This window comes from Ammodytes marinus (assembly GCF_949987685.1).
Source record: "Ammodytes marinus genome assembly, chromosome: 18".
Classification (NCBI taxonomy): Eukaryota; Metazoa; Chordata; class Actinopteri; order Uranoscopiformes; family Ammodytidae; genus Ammodytes; species Ammodytes marinus.
The window spans coordinates 8,557,457-8,583,214 of NC_137222.1; the positions used below are offsets into that span (position 1 = coordinate 8,557,457).

The 25,758-nt window shown below is 38.9% G+C and overlaps 2 protein-coding genes across 2 annotated transcripts; both read left to right on the forward strand.

Annotated features, from left to right (window-relative positions):
• Window positions 1-2,215: 2,215 nt before the first annotated feature.
• On the forward strand, window positions 2,216-7,997 carry oacyl (O-acyltransferase like; the record flags this gene model as incomplete). The annotated part of the gene is made up of 15 exons (XM_080046594.1): window positions 2,216-2,309; window positions 3,953-4,086; window positions 4,325-4,403; window positions 4,502-4,637; window positions 4,821-5,048; window positions 5,204-5,388; window positions 5,577-5,679; window positions 5,811-5,912; window positions 6,040-6,205; window positions 6,321-6,400; window positions 6,532-6,642; window positions 6,805-6,928; window positions 7,071-7,257; window positions 7,630-7,772; window positions 7,896-7,997. The coding sequence occupies exons 1-15, from the start codon at window positions 2,243-2,245 to the stop codon at window positions 7,995-7,997; spliced, it is 1,947 nt and encodes a 648-aa protein (XP_079902720.1). The 5' UTR covers window positions 2,216-2,242.
• A 9,486-nt stretch (window positions 7,998-17,483) lies between these two features.
• Window positions 17,484-25,399, forward strand: alpk2 (alpha-kinase 2; the record flags this gene model as incomplete). Its single annotated transcript, XM_080046596.1, has 10 exons — window positions 17,484-18,551; window positions 19,838-21,293; window positions 21,395-21,542; window positions 22,902-23,029; window positions 23,125-23,169; window positions 23,284-23,582; window positions 24,499-24,587; window positions 24,710-24,927; window positions 25,046-25,094; window positions 25,192-25,399. 10 exons carry the CDS (start codon window positions 17,484-17,486, stop codon window positions 25,397-25,399), a joined length of 3,708 nt encoding a protein of 1,235 aa, XP_079902722.1.
• Between the last annotated feature and the right edge of the window lie 359 nt (window positions 25,400-25,758).

Genomic DNA, 25,758 nt, shown 5'->3' on the forward strand with positions numbered 1-25,758 from the left:
ATGGATATATTGTTCCAATGGGATTAATCCTCATACAGTCAAGCAGTGTTCTGAATGTAATGCTTATGCTGCTAATGTCCAACGAATGTCTGAAAGAAAAAATATGTATGTAAAACTTTCTCCACTACAGGACATGGCTGAGTACTTCAATTTCAACTTAAAAGCATACGATTGGCAATGGCAACAAACTTTCTTCATGCTTTAGTTTTCATGGATAATATATTTCCCTTAGCTGTCCTTGGCTTCTTCAATGATAAACCCTGGTTATGGTCCCTACATTTTTTTATCCTAAAACAATATTTTTGTATTAATTTTGAGCTGAAGATTTCAGACAATCAGAAAAACAGAGCCTATTTTCAGCTGCATCTCCTTACAAAATGTTCAAGTTGTTATCATTTACATTTAAAATGTTGAATAATTACACATTTAATTACATTTATACATTTGAAATGAGTTGTAAGCTCACAGTTTTGTGGATGACATTAAACATCAGAAAAACAGTCTTTTGAAGATAAATATGTGGGCCAAATTTGAATTTGTATAAAAAAAATATTTTGTAAAAGATTGTAGGACCTTTTTTTTACATTTCATTCCAATCTTAATAGATATGGCAGCTCTTGTAAAGTTGTAATGACTGCGCATTTTATAACAAATAACAACATTATCATTTCATGTGTTGTTCCTTTAGTTTGTCGTTCTTTGGGTAAATGTGAAATCATAGACTTAATGAATGTTTATTAACAAGAATATCACTGGGAAAAACATCAAAACAGAGGAAAAACTCTATGAATGTAAAACCTGGCTGTGAAACTGAATTATTCTTTCACAAACTGAAAGTTGTGGGATCTCATGATTGTGTTTTCTTTTTTCTGAGCTGTTCCAAAATAAATATCATTCAGTTTTGCACAGTAGTTATTCTACTCCGACAATAAGACTTTAGCAGTCTCGCACTGTTAAACAGCATGTGAGAAGCAGTCAGTGAATTGTTTATTGATTACAATGTGTCTTTCTGCTGTTTTGAGACAAATGTGTACAAAGCTGTTATCTATGTCAATAAATAATAAAAACCTGCCAGGGTTGAGATCTGATGTTGACTGCACATGAGACATCAGCTCTTCTCTACATGTCAGAAATCCTCTATTGGTCATTTATACTCTTGCTTTTTTAGTGCTGTCTGTGTCACATTATTATTGTGGAAAGTTTGTAGTTACATAGGAGTGAATTCAACCATTGGCAGTGGCCGTCTTACGAGTAATATATTCAATTATAACTTTACACAAATCCTACATAAGATCCTAAAACCTTTTCCATTGTACAAATTCATGAGAAAATATAGACCAAAATTCTGGACTATACTTTTTATCAATGAGGACATTTATTTTGAAATTGAACACATCTGCAAGGTTTCAAAACAGGTGATCAAGGAGTGCTGCATATTCATAACATATAATAACCTCCTTCTATCAAGAGCACACAACATATAATTGATCAAAGCTGCATATCAGTGGGTGTGTAGATAGTTTCTTTCACTGCTGCATGGTGAAGTCACTTTTTGTAGGTTTTTAAGAGAAGTTCCCCCTCTAGTGGCCGTTGTTTTATTTAAATTACTAGACTGTCTGTGGTGTTGATTTTCACATTTTTAAAGCTTGAGACAAATGGTTAAAATAAAAATAAACTCAGTAAATAAATTGATTATAATGGTTGTAAATGTGTAATTGGGGTTTTCCATTTCTTCTTATCCAGAACAACATTATTATCAATTCCTTATAGGACCAGAGTAGGAGAGAACAGACAATGTGGCTATTGTGGCATATTTACATGACTGCTGTTACAAGGTAAAGTGAAACATCTGTCTGTAGCAGGGATGGGACAACAACCTGACACTGATTTGCACTCTCAAATGTTAATCCTGTGCCTTAATATAATCCCATCCTGGACCTTTTTTGTGAGCCTCATCCTCAAGTAACCAAATCTTGGTCACACCTGATATAGAAAAGCAGGTGGCGACGGCCTGCAATTGCAAGAAGTTTTAGATTTTCCTTCCATCCCATGACAAAATGAATTTCACGCTCTACCTTCTTGATGATGACGTGTCCCCCTCTTATGTTATTTAAACACCTGCTGCCCTAAAACGACGCAGTGAGTCCTAAAAATGGCCCTGAGTTGGGTGGCATTCCTTGTTTTTGCAGGATATAGTGTAGCGCTGAAAAATACGCAGGCTTTATCTGTGTCTCAAAGATGTATGGAGGACACCAACACTTTCCTCTGGGAAATGAATCAAGAGAGGCCAAAGGAATATGCCATTCTCAGTAAGTGTTGATTGATTTATTACAGTATGTTAAGTTGTGCATTTGCAGTGAGTTTGGGGTCGTGGAGGTCCAGGCCCATTTAAAGACGAGAGGCGAGACTGGGACAGGTGTTCTTTTAAAGGACGGGGCCAGTAACTTTAACTTTATACTAATTGCTCATTTTAGCCGTGGAGTGGATCAGAAGCATCTAAAGTCTACTCTAGACTGTATAAGAGCCAGACCGGCCAAGGAAATGTTGAGATTTGTAGTAGGATATTGTTCCTCTGTGATGTAGGCTAGGCCTAAAGCAACACAAAAACAATAGTCTACTACAAAGCTTATGTCAGGCCTACAGCTGTACAGCATAGCATTAAAAAATGTAAATTAAAATAAAAACAAGACTGAATGAAATCTGACGAGGAACTAGCACACCTCATTCACACATATCATAACAGAGTTTTAGAAATGACAACTTATATAACGACAACACAGGCAACCAAAGACAGACATATTAGCAGCATGGAAGATAAATAATGAGCAAAGAGACACAGAGAGACAGAAAGACAGAAAGATAAAGGGTGTATCTGACTCACGTTATTAACAACGAAGATGAAGTTGTCCATATCCTTCCAGCTGTTGCTCAGATGGTCTTTCAGTTAATTTAATTTTTTAGCTAACATCTCCCTCACAAGCTGCAAGCTAACAGGTTTCACAAAAACATGTTTGCTAGCAACACTGAAAAACAAGCTAGCTCTTGTATCATTTAAATATGAAATATTTTTTGTTTATCGAGAGGTTAAGAGTAAAATTACTATATTTGTACTTTTGAGTTCCTGTACCGGAGATATATTCCAATCAATGATACAGAGTTGCGCATAATAGTGGCCCTTATTTGTTATTTGTTTACACTTCGGTAACTTGAAAACAAAGGACGCAGACTTCACCTGTATTTTCCCTTAACTGAGGGTGCAGTGCCGTTTTTGACCACACAAACCAACTGTCATTGACAAGCCGTTATACTCCAGAGGGGGCGCTGTTTCCCGCAATTCAGGAGAATAGAGGAATAATTAGAGAGACGGATAGAGGAAAAAATGGTCTTCTGACCTTTTTATTAAAATAACACAAGTAAATTTATAATTCATGAAAAAATTATTATAGTTTTACTTACTTGGATGTGTATTATTTGATATTTGTCTACAGTAAAACCATTAAAAAATATATTTCACTTTTATATAATTTTAAACTGTTTAATCGTTAACAGTGAAGGGCCTGCCCTACACTGTAAACGATTGGCTTTGCTATAGCCTACAACTTAGGCTAAAGCAAAGCAGTGTATAATTGTGCTGAATTACAGTAAGGGAAATCAAGCACTTGGTTATGGTGAAACGTATAACATCAACATCAATATGTTACTGTATAGTCTAAAATGTAAATTCCTGGCCCCACTTGTATGCTTATTTGAGGGTGGTGGGGTGTTTAAATCGGTTGCTCAACTTGAGTTGAGTCCTCCAAAGGATTATTCTAGAATCAAGGACATATAAAATGCATATTGTTCGGTCATAATTAATCATCAATATCTTTGTAGGCTACATGTTTCATTTTTAAGAATACAAAATCGATGTTTGCACTAACTTGCATTTTCTCCTGTGTGTGTCAATTGTCAGTGTATGATGCCTTTGGAAAGATGGGTAGCAATGTTGAAGGAGGCAATGCCAACCGGCCCGGCTTGCTGCGAGAGTGTCTCTCTGCCCACGGTGCTACCTTCTCTGGCCAGTACTGCCAGGTGTTCATCAGGCAGGTAACAACAAAAGAATTCATGTGAATTTTTTAGGAGATGCCTAATCAGGGACAGGGGTTGCAAATTAGTTTCGACTAACACCTGTATGCGTGGCATCTGTTTTATGTTTTTATAATATGAAACAATGTTTTTAATACATTTGTCCTTAATAAATAAAGAAATAATAAAGTAATTATAGAAGATTAAATCCTCCTGTCAGTTGGCTATTGTGTGAACATTTTTTTTGTATCCACTGTAGGGCACAGTACAGTACTTTGTGGGTATGTGTGTTCCTGAATCCTGTGAAGAAGGAGAGGTGCAAATGATGGTGCTGGATGGTCAGTTACTTTAAAAAAAAAAAAAATTTGGACTCTGCAATATCATTAAGTCCTTCCATGCTTATTTTTGTTTAACTCGTGAATTGTTATTTTAACAGACAGACTAAAGTTTGGTGAGACATCCCTCATTCCTCCTCTACCTCGTATCCTGGTCAATCAGTCTGCTCAGGAGGTGATCATGACCCACTGTTTGTCCGACACCATTGACCCTGATGCATCAGACATCACCTGTTTGTCAGTATATATTTTTTTTACCCTTTCTACTGGCCTTTCTACACATGTTGTTGAAACTTTAAATTGGACTGGAGAGATCTCTCTTTACACACACACACACATACCATACTTCCTCTCAGGACTTTAAAGGAAATGAAGATGTATGAATCTTAAGCTAAATCCGATACCTTTCTTTTCCTGCAGGTTTGTGTGTTGTGTGATGGTAGCGATTCCTCTTGCTGCTACCTTGTTCACAGCCGTCATAAGGTGGCGGCGGAGTAGAGAGGTCATTCCAGCAGCAGAGTCTTCATGTTTAAACACCGGCCTAAACCTTTATGGGACCCTGAAGACAAATGGCTCCTCCAATAGCGAAATCAATAGCAGCCCTTCAGAGGAAAATAGTACCAGTAAGTACAATGTTTTATTGTGTGAGTAAAATATTTCTTACAAATATTCTTCAGATGACACACCAGAGCATGATGAGAAAGAAAGTTTTACTGGACTGGTGCAGTATTATAAATTATATATTGTGTATTCAGATTCAGATTCAGATTCAGCTTTATTGAATATCGTCTTTATGCAGACAGCACCAGGAGCTGTGTGTACCGGTGCCTTCAGATGTTCTCTCTACAAACGACCAGCCAGGGCGTCCTCAGCACCTCCTCATTCATCCCAGGAGGAGGCTACTCCTCCCTGAATGGCATCCGTGTTCTTAGCCTGTTGTGGATCATGTGTGGACACTCTGCTCAGTTCCCCGTAATAAACAACCTGGGTATGACAACAGGACTCACAGCCACTCACTCTTTATTGGGTTCCCACAGGTCCTGGAGATCGTTGAAAGTTGAGAATCTGAAAGAAGACATATATCAAGGCATATAAACATAGGGTCAATGAAAGTGACTAAATGTATGTATATTGTGAAAGAGTAGAAATAAAAAATAATTTGTCTATGTTTTGCAGATAACTACAAAAACTGGAAGAAAACGGTTGAAAGGAGCCCCCTGTATGTGCCTACCATCAGTGGACCAGTTTTTCTAGCTGTGGATACTTTTTTACTGCTGGGGTGAGACTGAAACAACATGTATTTAAAAAAAAAGTGGTGGATTTGTCATGTGTGTGTGTAAGAAAAAAAAAGAAGGAACATCGAGATATACGTTGCCAGTTTAAGCCATTTCTAGAGCTTTTGTGTTTTAGGGGTGTGCTCAGTGCACGGTCTCTGCTGGGCTCTATCGACAGGGCTGAAGACAAACTGAGCCCCAGTTTGGTGGCAAACTACCTCTTCAACAGGATCAAAAGGTATGGTTTGTTGATATTTTCCAGCAAAAACAGTCAGCAGGTTATGATTATCTGTCTGTGCTGTATGTGTGATGTAAAACCCATTGATGTAAAGGCAAATTCTTTTTTTGTCTTTCCTTTGCTACAGGATTCAACCACTGCATCTCTTTATTATGTGTCTAACCATTGGCCTCATCTCTCTGGTGGAGTGGGGACCCTACTGGTTTCCATTTATAGATACAATGATGGATTGTAAGACTTATTGGTGGGCTAATTTACTGTTGATCAGCAATCTCCTCCCAGTCCATGAAATAGTAAGTTTAAGCAGCTATCCAGACCTATAAAAGTAGCTCTGAAGCTTTTCTGACATGTTTCTACTCTATACTGACTTTTTTCTTAATTATTTTATATTTCCCTATCTGTCCTCAGTGTATTCCATGGACATGGTACCTGTCTCTGGACTTCCAGTGCTATGCCACCACTCCTGTGTTGGTCTATTTTTATAGACTGTATGTCCTCTCATATGATTTTAAGAAAAATGTGTCCTCAGTTAAATCAAATTTCTACCATGGAGAAAGTGTAAATCAGATATACTGTATGTTGCTATACAATCTTAGTCATCCCGTCTTTCGTTGATCAGAAACAAAGGTGTGTTTGCAGTAGTTGCTGGAAGCCTTCTGCTGATGACCACCGTGGCCAGCGCTGTTATAACTGCCCTCCTGCAGCTGCCAGTTTTTCAGCCGTCTACACTGTAAGGCTTAGTGATCGTGATCTATTACTAATGCAAACAGCTTAGGAATCAAATGCACAAAACGTAATGTGCCTTACATGTCAAGCAATGTTTTTATATAAGTTAAAATGGTTAACTCACCATTACAGTACTTTAAAAGTGTTTTTTTTATTTTATTTGCAGGACATCAGAGAATTATGTCTTGTATTACTATGTGAAACCCTACACAAGATATGGGCCGTTTTTAATCGGGATCTTGACTGGAATATACTTGACAACAAAGAAAGAACAGCTGTTAAAGCAGAAGGTTAGAACATCTAATCCCTTCCCACAAACACTACAAACAGCACATCATATGATCGTTTGTGATAGTTACAACCCAAACATACTCAGTCAGTATACACACAGGAGCGACACTGATATGTCATCGTCTCTTGCTGTTTCTCCAGTGGCAGGCAGCACTCGGTTGGTTCTGCTGTCTGTCACTAATGGCCTTAATAGTTGGACTGGCCTATATCCTCAGGGAGACCCCAGCCTATCCATCTGTATCACACGCCCTCTACCAGGGACTGCACAGGCACCTCTGGGCCCTGGCCGTTACCTGGATCATACTGGCCTGTGAGGAGGGTTATGGAGGTAAAACACACGCAGAGATGTTCCAGAGACCAAAAAAAATTTTCAGTGAAAAAATTAATTGAGGATTTGTTTCTTCTGCATTTCAAACTGTTGATCAATGATCGACTACACCATAGCAACTTGCTGATCAATGATTTCATACTTCACTGAGAGCAAGGGAAAAACATACTGTACAATGGGGAGGATTGTTAACGGTTCAACTTTTTAAACCCTCACCTACACTATACAAAACCAAATGAATTACTTGGTTAAACAAATATGAATACAATTTAGAGGAGCATCTGCGTGTTTCTTGTTGCTTGACATGTGAGTAAAATACTTTTATACATTAAAGCAGAAATATGTATGATTTGTCACTCACTGTTTCTTCAGGTTTTATCAAGACCTTCTTGTCACAGGGTTTCTGGGTTCCTCTTTCCAACATAAGTTTTGCCTGCTATCTGACCCATCCTGTCTTCATCATCCTCTACATCGGCTTGCAAGAGACCCCAATCCACTACATAGACATCAACTTTGTGAGTACTACAGACAATGCATTTTATTCAATTTCATCAAGCCTAATGCAGAAGTTTTTAAGGTTTTACACCAGTTGACCGTGCCCTTTTAACTTATATTTTATGTCTACTTTTCTTCTTTAGATGTACATGTTCCTCGGCCACCTGGTGCTCACTCTGGTGGTGAGCTATGTGTTGACTGTGCTGGTTGAGAAACCCTACCTTCTAAAATGGAGTAGTATATAGAGACAAGTCAGCACACAAAAAAACCCATCCATCCATCCACATAACACCCCCTAATCTTGTATTCTGTTTGTTTGTGCCTTGTAATACAGTGCTCTTGTTCAATTAAAAATTGTTGAAAACAGAAATGAAAAAACAAAAGCTAATAAAAGTAAAGCAGCTTTTTATGGTGATTGCTTTGGTAACAACTTTTTCATTGTCACTATTAGTTTTCGGCAGTTTACAGATAGAAGGTATAGAAAACATCCTCCAGATCACACACACAAAAAATAAATAAAACGGGGGGTTAATAGTTCCAGACAGATAACATAATGTCATCTGCATATATAGATATTTTGTCTTGATTTGATTTAATATATTGAACTGATTATAGCTATGACAAACAGGAGATTGGACTATTGTTTTGTCAACAGCACTTTCATGTCACAACAATAAAACTGCCTTGTAGAATGAGCAGTTCTGTCATATGTTGGCATCAGTGATTGCCTGTGATAGCGTGCCTGTTTCAGAGAAGTGAAAAATAATTTCCAACCGTGAGCTTACAAGAAAGTATTTACATTTCTAATAATTTTCATTCTGTCTTGAGGGCCTACAGAGTCATATTTTTTTTGAATATTTGGAGATGATAGGATTTGGTCAAATAAATAAATTATAAGAATAGATACTGCTCTTAAAGAAATCAAAATACATGGCGGTGAAAGCCTTGGGCTGAAAGCTGTCATCTTTTGCCATCTCTTATAATTATATGACAAACTCTTAAGCTGTGATATTATTACAAAAACGACATAAATTCTTCAAACTTCTTTCTATGAAAGATTTAACAGGTCAGAAACAAGGCATGTAAGTGTTCCTTTCATGTAATGAGAATATTTTGGATGATTGAAGTGAGTCAGAATTTACCAGCATCACTGACTCAGCTGATGAGATCATAACAAAGGTTTTCAGTTTCTTCTGACGTTAAAAAAAAAAGCACAGCTACATTTCAGTTATAGCACTTGAGTTATGCTGGGCATGTGCTCTGTTGTGCTTTGCATTAAGTCGGGTAATCCTTGATGAGCAGCCTCAGAGGAATTCCTTGATCCCTCTGACACTGTTTATCTCTGACACTCTCACAGAAACTCCTTATGTGATCATTTCCGCTGGAGTGATGTTTTAAAATCAGTGTATAACACCAGGATGGAGATTTTTTTTTAACAATACCAGTATTTTTGCCATAGTTTCAATATTAAACCATGTTTTATGTCCAAGTTTAAGCTATAAATGAATATGTGTCTAGCAAAAGAATGACAAATATGGTTTGCTGTTTCCTTCATAACACTTTGGAACCGTGGAGATGTTTTTAGTATGTGTCATTTGCACGCTTTGGCACTCCTTCCCTTAATTGGTTGTCCAAAAGCATCCTTCAGCTGACTCTAGCTAAATCTCCCACACACCCACACACAAACAAAACATGGTTGTGACGCACTTGTTACATGTGCAGCACCATTTTCCACCTGATGCCGTCCTGGGAATTTAAGGGGAAGGAAGGTAGACAGCAGGCTGAGGCCGACTGTGCAGCAACATGGTGTAAAAATATATCTTGCTTTGGTAAGATGACACTCCTCTCACTATGACTTCAAGAGTCCAAGGGGGCCACGTCCAACTCAAAGCCTCACAACAACATGCTCAAGATGGTGTAATACAACGCAGTTTCAACTGAAAAAGACAGAAAAAATTTAGTATTCTTATAGTTCAAGAAATACTAAACTGGCTGAGAGAGACAGTAAATAGTCTACAGATAAGTTTTATATAGCCTCATTCCATATTAGTACCTGCTTTTAAATGTACACACACACACACACACACACACACAACCATGTTTCCTCTAATAGGTACATCGTATAAAGTCATGCCTTATTAAAGTTCTGTCCAAATGCTGTTTGTGACTAATTTAATGTGAAGGTTAGTCATGTAACACATTATGAGTCAATCTTTATTTTAGTGGTTTAACTACAGCACTCCAGTTGTTTATCTTTAAAACAAAGTAATTTATTACAACAATGCTGTGCTACAGTTATTTTATTTTTATTTTTCCAAAGAAAGAAAGCAAGAACAGCTCCCACACAGATAGGCATGCACACAATATTAGTCCAATAATATTCCCTCTGTTCCATTGTGGACTTACCAGGCACCACAAGAACAGGTGTGCGGAAAGTAGAGGAAAGACATGATTTTATTAGTTTGTGTTCTCATCCTCTTCTGTTTGTTAAAAGGGGGGTGGGGGATTCATTCACGAAACATGTCACTGGCTTCTTGTCCACACACACACACACACAGACACACACACACACACACACACACACACACACACACACACACACACACACACACACACACACACACACACACACACACACACACACACACACACACACACACACACACACACACACATACTACACACTAACAATGGAAATCTCACACGGTGCTTTCTAGTAGTTTGGGGTGTCAGTGTTCTCTTTGAAGTAGTAGCTAAAAATAGTCATAGTCTGATATTTTTATTTATTTTTATAAATCACACTTACGTCAGACATTGCTGTTTTATTGAAGGGACTCTGTCGTTAAACCACTATTTACAATGTGGTGTTTCTAAAGCAGTAAAGGTATCCACACCTGTCACAGCAACACTGATGTAAGTAAATTACTCATGGTTACAAAACTGTCCTTCATGCTCGTTATGAAACAACATTTACAAAGCAGTTTGCTGAAAGAAATACAGGAAATTTATTTAAATTTTTTTATTTATTTTTTTTTGACCTGCCATTTGAGTCGAGCTTGTGTTCACTGCTCAGTGAGTCATAAAACATTTGACCAAATTAGAGGCAAAGTCACATTTAATCTGTTATGCAAGGGTGGGATAATTGACTACTAATCATTTTACATAATAACAAGAAAGGTCCAGCCTCATTAGTTTGTTTTGGCCTCTGACAACATTGCATTGTTGCTTTGTCACAGTAGTTAGAGGGGCATCGATGATGCCAGAAATGTGACCCTGAATATCACGGGTGCACTGTAAACACCTGTTTAGATCACAACAAGATCTTACTCTAGTGATAACATTCAAAATATTTTTAGTTTTATTTGGATTTGTAAAAAATACGGTCTTAATACACAGCCTAGGCTCTGTAAACGGGCATGTTGCTAGCTACGTTGGCCCCTTAGTTCACATACCCTTTGTTTACTTGCCAGTTTTCAGAGCCTACGCTGTGTAAACACCAGTCTTTCTTTCAGCATGCACACAGCACAGACAGATAACAAACTGCGAGGAGATATTCACTGATTTTGCCAAAAGCTATTTTGCCAAAAAGCATTCACCAGACTCGTTGACTCCACCTTTAACTTGCTTCTCAATGCCACAAGGTTTTCAGTGTGGGGTTGCATGACTTGTCATACTATGGCAAGAGTCACAAACATTAAATTACGACATCAAACACAAGATCAGTCAGTAAAGTAGGCCAAAAGTAATACAGGCCGTAAATATAGATATCGAGGGTTAAATGTTCAAGATCGACACATGTCTACAATATCAGGTAACCGACTTTGTACTTGTGGGGGACAACACTTAAAAATAGACTCACACCCCGAGACCTGCCGTCTCTGCCTGAGCTCATACTGAAGACCTACATCATAAGTCTATATCCTCAACCACACGGCTAAGAAAAGGGTACGTACCGCATGCACAGCTTTTTTAATCCTAAAACTTGTATCATGTGTGAGTCAGCTCTGTGGGAACCTGTCAAGCACTTTCTTGTGTCCTTTCTTTGTAAAGCGATAAATGTTGTCACATGTTACAACACAGCTGATAGGTGGACAAACACTTTCTCTGCTGTGCTGTCTGACACACGTGATACACTTTGTCAAGCATCAGAATTATTTTTTTTTTATTTACAAGTTTGGCAAATACTTGTTAAGTTTCCAACTTTCTCATTTGTAGCTATCAGACACAAACGTGCAAGCTGAAAATGAGTTGTAGTGTTTCCTTTTAAAGGCGGTTCGAGTTATTATTACAAAATTTGTTCATATTTGAACTCGGGTCTTTCATGTACATCTTGTTCAGCCCTAAGCTTTGAAGATCCAGCAGGCTCTCGGGGGTGTTGTCTGGCAGATGCTTTATCTATTTTGGCACGGAGAAGTCAATATGAAATTGTATAACACTTTCTCACCCTCTGTCACAACGGTGCTGACAGCTTAATTGTTTTTTAATTTAGTTACAGATCAAACCATATCTCATGTGCTAATCAACGAACCCAGCAACATTGATTTCTGGTCAATTTTAAACCTCCAAGTGCCTTGATAAATAGGTAACAACTAAAGTTTAAGGGATATTACTATGCATGTGATAATCAGATATAAATATGGAGTCAGTAAATTTGACGATGGTGAATGAAAAGCCTGGGTTCATTTAAGGATAACTGAAATGAATCTTGGAGTTAGGATAAGTAAGTACGTGATGCTATTAACTGTCGTATGGGAACGTAAGATTACTGACCTTTCACTCTAAGTTTACCATTTAGTTTGAGTTTTAATGTTTTTGGAACCTAATAATTGTGTGAAATTGGGTTCTAATTTAAGGTGCTTGTCAATATACCTTTTGAAGTTAGGCTCTGTATTCATAGTAAACATTTCAGGCTTGAGGGCTGGACTAGGTGTCCTTCACAAGAATGTGACAAATGCAGGTCATGGGGGAAGATGTGCTGGTATTTTTCCAGAGTCTGTGCCACCGGTTCCCCTCTTGCAATCTTGTATATCACTGTGCATGTTTTGAAGCCTCCACTTTCAACACTTCATATCAGCCCTCTGCAAATAAGTAAGGTAGTAGGCAACACGGACAATGTTTCAGTGGTGAAAAGATTACCTGTTAAATATATTTCAGTAGAGTTAAGATACTTTAAAAATGAATCGGTCACAAGTTACATTCACCTATTAAGATACCTATTGAGTACAATTACAAAAGTATCTGATTAAAAATTATTTAAGTATCTAGAGTATAGCACTTATGGAATGTAAACATGCTCAAAGATGCACTATGTAGCTCTTAAGCAGGGGTGGAGGAAGTATTCTGAAAATGTACTTAAATAATAGTACACATTCTAAGTTGCAAAAATATATATATACAGTCATATGAAAAAGTTTGGGAACCCCTCTCAGCCGGCATTATAATTGACTCTGCTTTCACAAAAAAAATATAAAAGTGGTGTGTCTTTAATTTACTAGGAACAGCTAAGTACTGGGATGTTTTCCAAACAAAGATTTTTTGAAAAGCAGTATTTGGTTGTATGAAATAAAATAAAATGTGAAAAACTGGCTGTGCAAAAATATAGGAACCCTTGTGCTTTTGTTGATTTTAATGCCTGTAACAGCATGTAAAACTGATGACTTTAAACACAAAGTTGGTTGGATTATGTTGTTAAGCCTTGAACCTCATAGAAATGTCTGTTTAATCATGAGAAAATTTATTTTAGGTGCCTAAATGCAAGTTGCACTTCTCTTTGACTCTCTGCTGAAGTGAGACAGAATGGGATCATCAAAACAGCTCCCAAAAGATCTGAAAAACAAAGATTGTTCATTGTCATGGTTTAGGGGAAGGCTACAAGAAGCTTTCCCAAAGGTTTCAATTGTCAATTTCGACTGTAGGGAACGTTGTCAGGAAATGGAAGGACACAGGCATAGTGGCAGTTAAACCCAGGCATGGCAGACCAAGAAAAAAACAGGAGTGGCATAGGTGGAGGATTGTGAGAATGGTTGCACACAACCCACAGATCACCTCCAAAGACCTGCAAGAACATCTGGCTGCAGATTGTGTATCTGTACATCGTTCAACAATTCAGCGCAATTTGCACCAAAACATCTGCTTTTTATAAAGACCAAATAACTTAATTTTTGTCTCATCAGTCCAAAGCATTTTCTTCCAATATGAAGCTGGCTTGTCTAAATGAGCTTTTGCATACTCCATGCAACTGTACCTGTGGCGTGGGCGCAGAAAGGGCTTCCTTCTCATCACCCGGCCATACAGATGTTTTGGTGCAAATTGCACTGAATTCTAGAACCATGTACAGATACACAACCTGCAGCCAGATGTTCTTGCAGGTCTTTGGAGGTGATATTTGGGTTGTGTGCAACCATTCTCACAATCCGCCGCATATGCCGCTCTTGTACTTTTCTTGGTCTGCTAGACCTGGGTTTAACTGCAACTGTGCCTGTGTCCTTCCATTCCCTGACAACGTTCCTTACAGTAGAAATTGACAATTGAAACCTTTGGGAAAGCTTCTTGTAGCCTTCCCCTAATCCATGACAATGAATAATCTTTGTTTTTAAGATCTTTTGGTAGCTGTTTTGATGATCGCATTCTGTCTCACTTCTGCAGAGAGTCAAAGAGAAGTGGAACTTGCATTTAGGCACCTAAAATACCTTTTATCATGATTAAACAGACCTTTATATGAGGTTCAGGGCTTAACAACATAATCCAACCAATGTTGTGTTTAAAGTCCTCAGTTTTACATGCTGTTACATGCATTAAAATCAGCAAGACCACAGGGGTTCCCATATTTTTGCACAGCCAGTTTTTCACATTTTATTTAATTTCATAAAACTAAATACTGCTTTTCAAAAAATCTTAGTTTGGAAAACATCCCGGTACTTAGCTGTTCCTGGTAAATTAAAGACATACCACTTTTATCTTTTTTGTGTGAAAGCAGAGTCAATTATAATGCCGGCTGAGAGGGGTTCCCAAACTTTTTCATATGACTGTATATATTAAAAGCAGTGGATCCTCAAAATTGAGAAACTGGATCCATGACATTTTTGGCAAATATGGAAATATTATGAAAAAAGTCAATAGCCAATTCATTTGGTCAGTTTGTCAAGTTATCAATAAAATCGACTAATGTGCTTGTAGGTGTACAGCCAACAATATTTTATGAACTCTTCATATGTTTCGTGTGCAATAATCCAAAAACGTAAAGTAACTAGTAACTTAAGATTTCAGACAAATGTTGTGGAGTAAAAAGTACAATATTTCCCACTGAATTGTAGTGGAGTAGAAGTAGAAAGTAGCATGATCAGAAAGTAATCAAGTTAAGGACAGTGCCTCAAACTTGTACTTTTGTACAGTAATTGGGTAAATGTACTTAGTTACATTACAACTCTGGATTTTAGGATAGGTGTGTATAAGACACAGCTATTCTTTTACAGTTCAGTTTTGATTACCCAAATTAATTGCCCCACTAATCTACTTGAAAAATAAGAGGGAACACCGTCTAAATATTAAAAAACATCCTTGGTATAACTCACCAGGCGTGTCATCATTTTTGTCACCGACATTTTACAATTGAAACTCCTCCAGTTTAACTAAAATGATTATAACCAAATTATGAAACTGAGAATACCATTGATGTTGTTAGCAACATTGATAGCAAAGAAAACTCCCCACACTATAGTTTCATGAGTATCAGTTATCAGGTTGGCATTCATTTAGAGCTTTTAAACTTTAAGAAGTAAAGCGACCTGAAATGTAAAATTAAGCATTGCTTGCTCTAACCGCAAAATAATTTTCTAAAAATAATCTTTGAATCCGGAAATTTAACAGTATTTAGGTATAATGTGTATAATTTTAAGTTTTTCAGAACAGAGTAGAACTCGAACATAATAATCATAGGTATGTTTTAGATAAGATAAGATAGCCTTTATTGTCATTGCACCCATACAACACAATTAATTAGTGTATAATAATTTGAAAATAAAAGTAATTTTTACCTTAGAATGAGCATTGTATATCATGTTGCATGGCCATGTTTCTACAGAAACACAAAAGGGGCAAACTTAATGGCCTTACCCATTTTTTATAGTGGATGCCTGCCGAGAATACACCTGTTGGAAGACGAAGAAAATGTATTATAGGATAAATATCTAAATACATCTACACCTCATCACTTATGGTGAAAAGGCTTTAGGCAGTGGTGGATGATGGCCATATTAAGTTACAAACTTCTTGTCCTAGAAGGCCACCATAGATGTTTTATGGTCAATAACAAAGTTGAATCACTTTGAAGCAATAGAGATGACAGTGGAAAATAAGAAAATTAACCATTATATACAATAAAACACTGATATTATATTATACACTGTTCAAGGTAACAGAAACTTTAGAGTTTAGTCTGCAGCTGGTAACAAAACAACCATCACACACCAGACGCTTTTATGAGCTCCAAAAAACAACAACAGGAAGGCTTTCTGTTCACAAGGTATGTCTAGTGTCCTTTAAAAGCTTCCGAAATAGATGCGACATGCCGTTTTAAGGGGCATCTCCTGTAAGTAAGATAAACAGCTAGAAGATGATAGAGGGCCCTTCTTTAAATACTTCAGGTTGAGGAGGTAAATATACACATGCCTCAGATTAGATTGTACTAGACTGTCTAACTTTCTTGGTTTGAAATATAACTGTAAGATATGTTCATGTCATACTTCATGCAGGTACCGGATCCTATAACACAAGGATACAGTTGGAAACCAGGGGAGGAAATGACACCAAAAAAGCCTGGCACAATCATAGGTGCACAGAACTTCATGTCTTTTGGGCCAAAACTTTGCCAGAGGTTGCTGTTTGACAGCTGGACTCCTGCTGCTGACTCTCTCCTCACAGCACAGCTAGAAGTCTAGATGGATCAGGAATTACAAACACCACCAGCCCTTAGAGACAGTCAAACAAGGGATTTAGACTCTCTTTATCATCTGCACAGTCCCATGGAAAACACGTTGTCTGCATATGAGACAGGAGCAGAGATGGTGTCAGATCTCACAGACCCTGCTGAAAAATCCACAGAGACTTTATCAAACGTTTCAGTAGGCCTGTCTCAAGAGAAAATAACTGACTCAAACTTTTCATCCAGATATAATATGCCACTTTGCTTAGAGTCAGCACCAAATGATGAGGATTTCAGGGTTTGGAGCTCTTTTGGCTCATCAGATCATGTATTACCTCCTTTACCTCAATTCTCTCATGACCTTATTTCCTCCCCATCTGAATCTTTCTCAGACCTTAAACATGACGCAGCCCAATCATTTTCTATCATACAGGAAAAGCATACACTACCATGTTTTGTGGCCATGTTATCTTCTTCTGAGTGTTTGATAGAGCCAACTGTCACTGAACCTCTATCCAACCTCAGTTTCAGATCTAAAGACAGTCAAGCCACTTATCTATTAAGGTCGGTATCACCTCAGTCAGATAGTTTGGAGAGTGATACAGCTGAAGAACTTGTTTCAGACCTTTTTATCTTTGAAAGTGAGACACAGGACTTCACCCTGACTCCTAACGTGGAGATTGAATGTCCTGATTACCAGACATTACCAAAAACAGGCAGGGGAAAGGAAGAGTGTGATACATATGTCCTGATGTCTGATCAAAAAAATGTATTGACGCAACGTCCTCAAGGCTCTAGTGAGGAACAAGCAATGGCGGAGTATGAGTCAGATTTGAGCCATCATACAAGGACACGACCACCTGCTGTGGATAACTGTGAGGAAGGCTTGATGTCGGTAAATGATGGGGGACGAGGGAAAGCAGAGGTCACTGATGTAACCCCCCAACCATGGCGAAGTGACAGCCCCATCGAACTATGGCTGGACGCCTGCCAATATGTGGCGGGTGAGGATCCAAGAGATTGGGATGTTTCGGACAAGACAGGTCATGTTGTGATGCAAGAAGTACTCAAAGCCACTAGTGATTTGTCTTTTCCCACAGGAGAGACACAAGTGTCTGATTACGACCCTGATGGGAGCAATGTGATTGGCTGGTCCAGAAATGAGACTAAAGGTTGGGGGCCACCAGTTGAGAGGTGGTCATCAGTGGACAGCTGGGCAACTGCACTCTCAGACTGGACTGGGATCCTCACTTCTTCCCCAGAAGACTTTACAGCTGCCTTCACAGAGATAGGAGCGGAGATAAATGCTTTGACACAGGCACTAGCGGAGGTACACACTCATATAGATACAGAGATATCTAAAGAGGGAAAGGGTCAAGAGCCAGCAGTGCAGGCACAGCCGCAGCCACCCATGGGTGTCCAGGAGCAGCTTCTAGAGGCACAACACATCCCAGAGGACTCTTTCCTCTCTGGTGAGAGCTGTGTCTCCTTGTGTTTCCAATCTGCAGGACCTGCACGCCAAGAAAGCGAAGTTTCCCAGTGCAAGGAATCCTTCAATTCAACTCTAACCACACAAGGAGAAAAGAAGACAGAAGAGATCCAGAGCAGCCATCCAGAGTGCTCTCCATACCCCACACACAAGTGCTCATCCATGGGATCATCCGTTGCTATGGTGGCCTCTGCTAGAGGATTTGGTTTAGCTTTGATCCCTGGCTCTACTTCTTCTGCTGATCTGGACCTCTCTCCATTTGGTGGATTTGTCGACTCCCCGGAGACTGACAATTTAATCAGCAATGGAGACGATCCAATTGTACTGAATATTATAGAGGATACCGAGTTGGAAGGACAGAATGTACCTGCAGGGCTTATAATTGAAGAGGTAAGATGACTTATTACGTACATTTATATTTATTATAATATCTTGTATTGTAAAATTCAGGCTTATTATCCAATATCCTGTATGGTTTAGAAAAAGGTTAGAGAGGTGCAAAGGTTTTGCTCTGATTTATGTGAAAACCATGAAATATGAGATATGTTATTGTCGTGTCTGACATATACACACATGCCTACCTTCACACTTTCAAACACACACTACAGGGAGAGAGGTGTGGAAAGATTCACCCTTTACGATAGAGAGAATAACAGCGATCACCTTCACATCAGTCATGCTGGCCAACAGATAAAGTCATGCGCTTTGGAAACATGGCCAGAACGTAGAAAGACATTCCAGCTACTGCCCTTGTCGTTGTTGTCATACCTAGAGTACTGTTAGCCAGTCCTGAGGTACGTAGAGAACTCCTGAGAGTGAAACCAATGTTTGTCACCACACATCAATCTCACGAGTATTGTCGCCTTGCTTTGGAGTGGCGCCGTTCATTTTGCACCCAAGGATTGTCACCCACGTTTGATGCTGTATTATCATTAGATAAGTCCTTTGGCTCCCATCTCCAAGAATGACAGCTGTGCGTGCTTTAAGAAACAGCATTGGCTGAGAGGAAAAGTTCAGATGGACAGAAATGGCATCTAATAATAACTGAGAGTTCATGATAATAGCATGGATCCGTGGCATGTCAGGGTGGTGGGGTGAGAGGAGAGCACAGCTGAGGACTGAAACATGACCCTCCCTTGCTCTCTCTCTCTCTCTCTCTCCCTCTCTCTTTTTGTACACACCCATTCCCACAGCATCCCCTTTAAAAACCCAGGATCAGGACGACAACATGTTCTTGGGCCTAGGGGACTGCTTTTGACTAGCTTAGTAGTGTGAAGCATAGCCAGGGCTCCTGTTTGTAACAGCGATAGAGTAGGTTTCAGTTGCACGCTGGACAAATGGACTGTGGAATTGGAAATAGAGGCCTTGTGTTTCATAAACTGCTGCTTTGTGGCTCTGTGGAAAGGTATGTGTGGAACCGAAACATTAAAAGATGTGAAATTGAATGTTTTTGTAACGTCTGTGTCTGCAGAATCTCACGTGATTGTTTAATGATATTTATGCCAGCGCTTTTAAAGTATTATTAGGTATATATAATCATATAACAGTCTCAAGGACATTGGACAGTATCATAATCCACTATATGAGGATCAACATTCTTGTGAATAAATATCCCTCAGAAATATACAATTTCTTCAAATCATCTCACATTTTATTATTATATTTCTCATTACCAGACCTTTGGAGATGGCCTGTGTGAAGTGACAGATGAACACAGTATATTCCAGCCAGGCTTGTCGGCCGAGCAGGAAGCTAAAGGAAGCTGTGGGCCAACTGGGGTTGATCACGAAGGAACCGAATCTTCAACAGATTTCCATTTGCACACCACACACCATCTAACAAACTGGCACACGCCAGGTATGGACACACAACTTGGCCTGCATATTAATGTTCCCACACACGTGTCATCTGACGCCTTACCAGACCTTGACAGAGTGTGTCAGTTGGAGTCACAGTGGGGAAGTCCTACGTTTATTATGCCCTTAGCTCCTCTCAGTATCGGCTCCTCCCTCGTCTGGACTAGCAGCAGTTTAGATAAAGGCCAAACTTGTGACCAAAGGTCTGTCCATGACAAAAGAGACCTCAGTTGTAAGTTCATTCATAAAACGGAAGATACAATAGGCTCTTCTGAGAAATCTTCCCCCCAGATACAACTGGACTTAACTGCGGGAAAAACAATCATTGAGGATATTGATCAGCTCAGTAGAGAACTATCAAACTTGGCTGATGTCCCTGCAGATCATTTCATCATCTCAGAGAAGAACCGTGTTGCATACGTCACTTTAGATATAAAAGACCCATTTGTCCCCAGGGCTGCAAAACCCATTTCCTCAGCCGCAAAATCTGAGAAGGTTGTGTTCGGTCACAAAACAGCTGAAAAGATGCCTCATAAAACACACAAATCCAACCCTGATAGCAAATCACGCTCCAAAAAGGACAAGTTAGGGGGTCATCTTATTGGTGCACAAACTTCCAAGAAACAGGAGACTTTATCTCATCATGTTTCAGCCCCAGAGGTCTGCAATCAACAAGAAGCTCATCTCCTGACTGGAGAAAATCACACCACTGAGAACAGTCAAGCCGTGCTTAAGGACAAAGAGGCTAAATTGGTTATTGAGACTGGCGTGGCAAATGAGAAGGCTCCAAGCAAGCCATATGGGAAGAAGAAAAAGAAGCATGCTCAAAATGCAACAGGAGTGAAAATAGTGGCAGGGCCATTGGTTGAAGTTGAGAATGGAGCAAAACCAAAAACTGCAAGAGGAAAGATTGACATGTTTGAGGCCAAATTGGATGCTGAAGCTAGGAAAGCTCAAGAGGACATTGATCAGCCACATGGGGCTGAGAAAATGTCCCAGAAACCAAAGGCTAAAGCTTCAGAAGGGGGGAAACTTACACATAATACGGATCACAAAGACCACCAGCCAAAAAACTCCACTCTGAAAGATGATATTATTAAAAGACGACGTCTGTCACAAAATAAGTTTGGGAATATTGTCAGTGCTTTGGAGTCTAAACTACCCAAGCCAGAGGTTTCAATCAAGACAAAGAGAGAGGAGCCCAAGGTGGATGCAGGGGCAACTCATAAGAAGGCGTACAGTGAAGTGGTCAAACAGAAAGTCCCACCTAAGGAAGGTAAGGTATATTTGAATTATATTTGAATCATTGTTCTGCTGTTCTCCTGCATACTATGTAAACACTCACCTCATAATAAAATAACATAACAATGTCTGCAGAACCCAAGGTATCGCAACCTATCCAGGCAGGGTTGGTTAGCGGGGACCCCCAGAGTCTGTGCCTGTGGTGTCAATTTGAAGCTGTCCTCTCCTACCACACTGTCATCTGGAGCAGAGACGGCAAGGTCCTGGAAGAAATCAAGAGAAGGTATTTTTGTTAAATTTTACATGAATTTTACAATGTAATTTGCTTAAATATAACCTTAGCTTTACAAAATACTTTCACATAGCTCAGCTTTACCGCCCGAAAGCATTGCCCAGTTTCCTAGGGACTTACCGGACAGCCTGCTATATAACCAGATTCCCTCACGAGTATGAGTCTGATGTACCCCCCCCCCCTCCCCCTCCACAGCCCCTTGCAGACGTACGCAAGTCCTTTATCGAAACACTTTATTCGCTGTAGCAAATGCTAGCTGTGCCCTTTACCCATGACTTTGAACTATCTAAACTGACGATTATTAGCCTGGCATTGGTCTGGATTTCCAGGCTAGACGATTATCCATTACTGTTAGCTTTTATTTTAACCATTTATCTACTGCTTTTAACAAACTTTTCAAACGGTTAATGACTTATAGCTAAGTATTCAAACTGTTTATCCATTACTTTTAACATTAGCTAACTATTTAAATTCCTTTTACCCAGTGCTTTTAGCATAGGGCCTACTATTTCAACCGTTAGCCAATGAACAGTAGCCATCTATGTATTTTGACTACGTCTATTACTCAACTGATTCAACCATTTATCTATTAGCCTACTTTTAGATAACTATATGAACTGTTTATCAATTACTTCAAACATTAACTAACTTTTTCAATTCTGTTTACCCTGTGTTTTGGCACACTATTTCAACCGTTAATACATTTATTTTGGCTATCTACGTATTTCGACTACTTATCAATTACTTAACTGTTTCAACCATTTATCTAGGCTATTACTTTTAGCTAATAGCTTGTGGATTTTTACCCAACTGTTTTAACTACTCTGCTAGGTTGCAGCTAGTTTTACTTTCTCTCTCTCTTTTTTTAAAGTCAATTGAGTACTTTTACTCCACAATCTACATATTTTGCTCACAATGATCACTGTTAAAAGGCAGCAAGATTTAGCTTTAGTAGGAGGAAATAGGCAAAACATATATTATGTAATATACTGACTGCAGGGAGTAGGCTATAGTATTGTGTTACATTTTCCTTACTTCAAATCTACCAATTATTGCACAGCAGCAGTCCGTAGCTGCACTTGTGTTGTTTGTACCTTACAGAAATCTATCAATAGCTACCCTAACCTCATTTCACTCTACTTGACCTGGATAGGCTATTTGTCAAGTAGAGAAGCCCCCGGAAGAGTCTAATATCAGGAGACACGGTTCATTATTTTGGCATAGAAAGGATCATGAATTGCCAAAATTCATCTAATTAAATGTCATAGTGATTCAAAATGTCATATTATGTTCAGATGTAATTCCAGAGGGTTGTTGGGTGCATTTGTGATACTCTGTCTCTCTCTGAAGTGCAGGTGACCAGAGCAGAGTATCACTGACCATCTCCAATGCTTCTCAGAAAGACTTGGGAAAGTACCAGTGTCGGCTCACAACTTCACATGGATCAGTCACCCTGGAATACCTGCTCACATATGAAGGTATAAAACTAGCCTATAACATCTATCTTAAAGAAAAATGTACAATAAATACAAAAATGTGTAACCAAACGTCTTCTTTTTTCACTATTTCTCAGTGCTCAGTGAGATTGTCATCCCTCCAGCTCCGGAGACCACATCATGTGAGTTGTGATCTTAGAACATGCCTTATTACTTATTTCACCCCAGTTTTCAGTATAGTTTTGGATTTTGTCAGATAAGAGTTGAGACAATATGTCTGTCATTCTTCTTTCTAGCTGCCCCTGTGGAGGTGGCAAGTGAAGAAGAGGATGTCCACTGTTCCAGGCTGTTGTTCAAAGATGATTTCCTCACTGATCAGTTCTTTGGGGAGAACCAACCTGCCAGCATCATCACTGAAAAGGTCCACTTTGGGGAAGGGATGCACCGGCGGGCTTTCCGAACCATGATGCATGAGGGTCAGATACCCCTGTTACTACCTGGACATCCCTGTGTGCTCAAAGTGCACACTTCCGTCAGCTATGGGACCAAGAATAACGAAGAGCTTATTCAGAAGAACTTCACCTTGGCTGTAGAGGTAAGAACATCTCTGGGTTCTGGCATTGGGCCCAACTTTCTTCATAGCTCAAAGAATGATTTCATTATGTGCACAAAAAAACATATTACATTTAAATTCACAGCATACTTTTTAAAACAATGGAATGACATTAGAATTTAATTTGAATTGTACTTCAATTATACTATTGTTTCACTATAATTTGAAATGTTTAGCATGTTTATTGTTTTGTTTTTTTATGAATTTTTTTTGTGAACAACGTAACACCTTATAACCATTCTGTGCACACAAAAAAAATGTAGTTGTCTAAAATCTACCTTTTAGCAATTTTTATAGAAAATATAAGCATTTGTGCAAATGTACATAAATATGACCCTTGGGGTAGTTCTGGCTTAGTTTAAATATGTTAAAGTTATAGTTCGTTACTTATGTTGACCCCATGAGGGATTCTGAGTAATTAAAACAACATCAACTGTTGTCACATCTACGTGAGGTAAACCTTCGGTGATCACGCATGGATTTTATACCATCTGCTGAATGTCCAGGTTTTTTCTTAGCAGTGGAATAAACAACTAAAACATTTATTGGGCGCATCTTGGGTTTTTTCTTACCTCCTATGCCTCTATGACACCCGTTTGTAAATAATGCCATACTGAGAATTACAGAGGGAGTTTTGTGGTGCTGAAAGGCTTATTTAACTTTGTGTCAATTCATTTGGCAATGCCTCGAATGTACCCCACATTCACTTATATGACAAAATTACGCACTATAGCTTTATTCATCCAGGTCTGAGTTCAAATACTTTTTAACAATAATTCAGCAAACATAACCTTTTATCAACACATTAAGAGAGTTGAAGATGTATTCTATTATTAGCCTACAAAAGCATTGTTGGCTTTTTTTGTAAATTGATTATCATTGCGTTTTTGCCCTGTAGGAGTGTCACGTCCAGAACACAGCTAGGGAATACATCAAGGCCTACACCACTGTGGCCCAGTCTATTGAAGCCTTCGGAGAGATCCCAGAGTGAGTCACTCATATGAACAGCTGTAAACGTACAGACAACATAACGCCATAAATTTGCTTTCATAGTATTTTAGGATAATGATATATGCTCAAGCTATTTTCTTTTCTTCTGCTCCCACTAGGATCATTCCCATCTACCTGGTTCACCGTCCATCAAATGACATCCCATACGCCACGCTGGAGGAGGAGCTGATGGGTGACTTTGTAAAGTATTCGGTCAAGGACGGCAAAGAGATCAACCTGAAGAGACGCGACTCGGAGGCAGGACAGAAATGTTGTGCTTTCCAGCATTGGGTTTACCACAAGACGGATGGCAACCTGCTGGTTACTGACATGCAAGGTCCGTAAAAAAATAGAATATGTGAAAATCTAAAGTACAAAACATTTTAAGCTGCAAATTATTGTGCTGTAAATTACATTGATAGGAATAAATATTTGTCTGCTTTGTGTTTTTTTAGGAGTGGGAATGAGGCTCACTGATGTAGGAATAGCAACCTGCAAGAAAGGGTGAGTATTTTTTCTTTTAGACCAATAATAGATGCAAATTGTTGATACGTGCAAATTGATTGATGAATTCATTATTGATTTATTGATTTATTTATAGATTTAAGGGCTTCAAAGGAAACTGTAACGCCTCCTTCATTGACCAGTTCAAAGCCTTGCACCAGTGCAACAAGTACTGTGAGATTATGGGCCTCGGATCCCTGCAGCCCAAACCAAAAAGGCATGCTCCCAAACCCAGACCCAAGCCCCAAACCTCTGCTGTACCCAAGAAGAACATTTTTGGGCCAACAGTGAAGGGCAAGTCATGATAGGAGGAGAATCTTGAACTACATTTTTAATCTTTATTGAAATCGAGGGGACGGGGGGGGGGGTATGCTTCACTCGGATTGGACATTGGAGTTTGGCCCATCAAAGATGAAACCAGAAAGGTGTCCAAAGTTTTTGGTTGCAGTAGGCAATATCCTGGAGGTTGTTTAATTTCGTGTTGAACATATGAAATATATATATTTTTAATGAGATTTCTGTGTATGTATAAAGAGGAGGGAACTGTATTTCATGAGTTTTGTGGAAACTGTGACAAATTTAACAAACACTTGAAATGAAGATGAATGTTCGGACAGTGTTTGAACTGTGATGTCTTAGAGATTTGCTTTATTGATGAAATGTG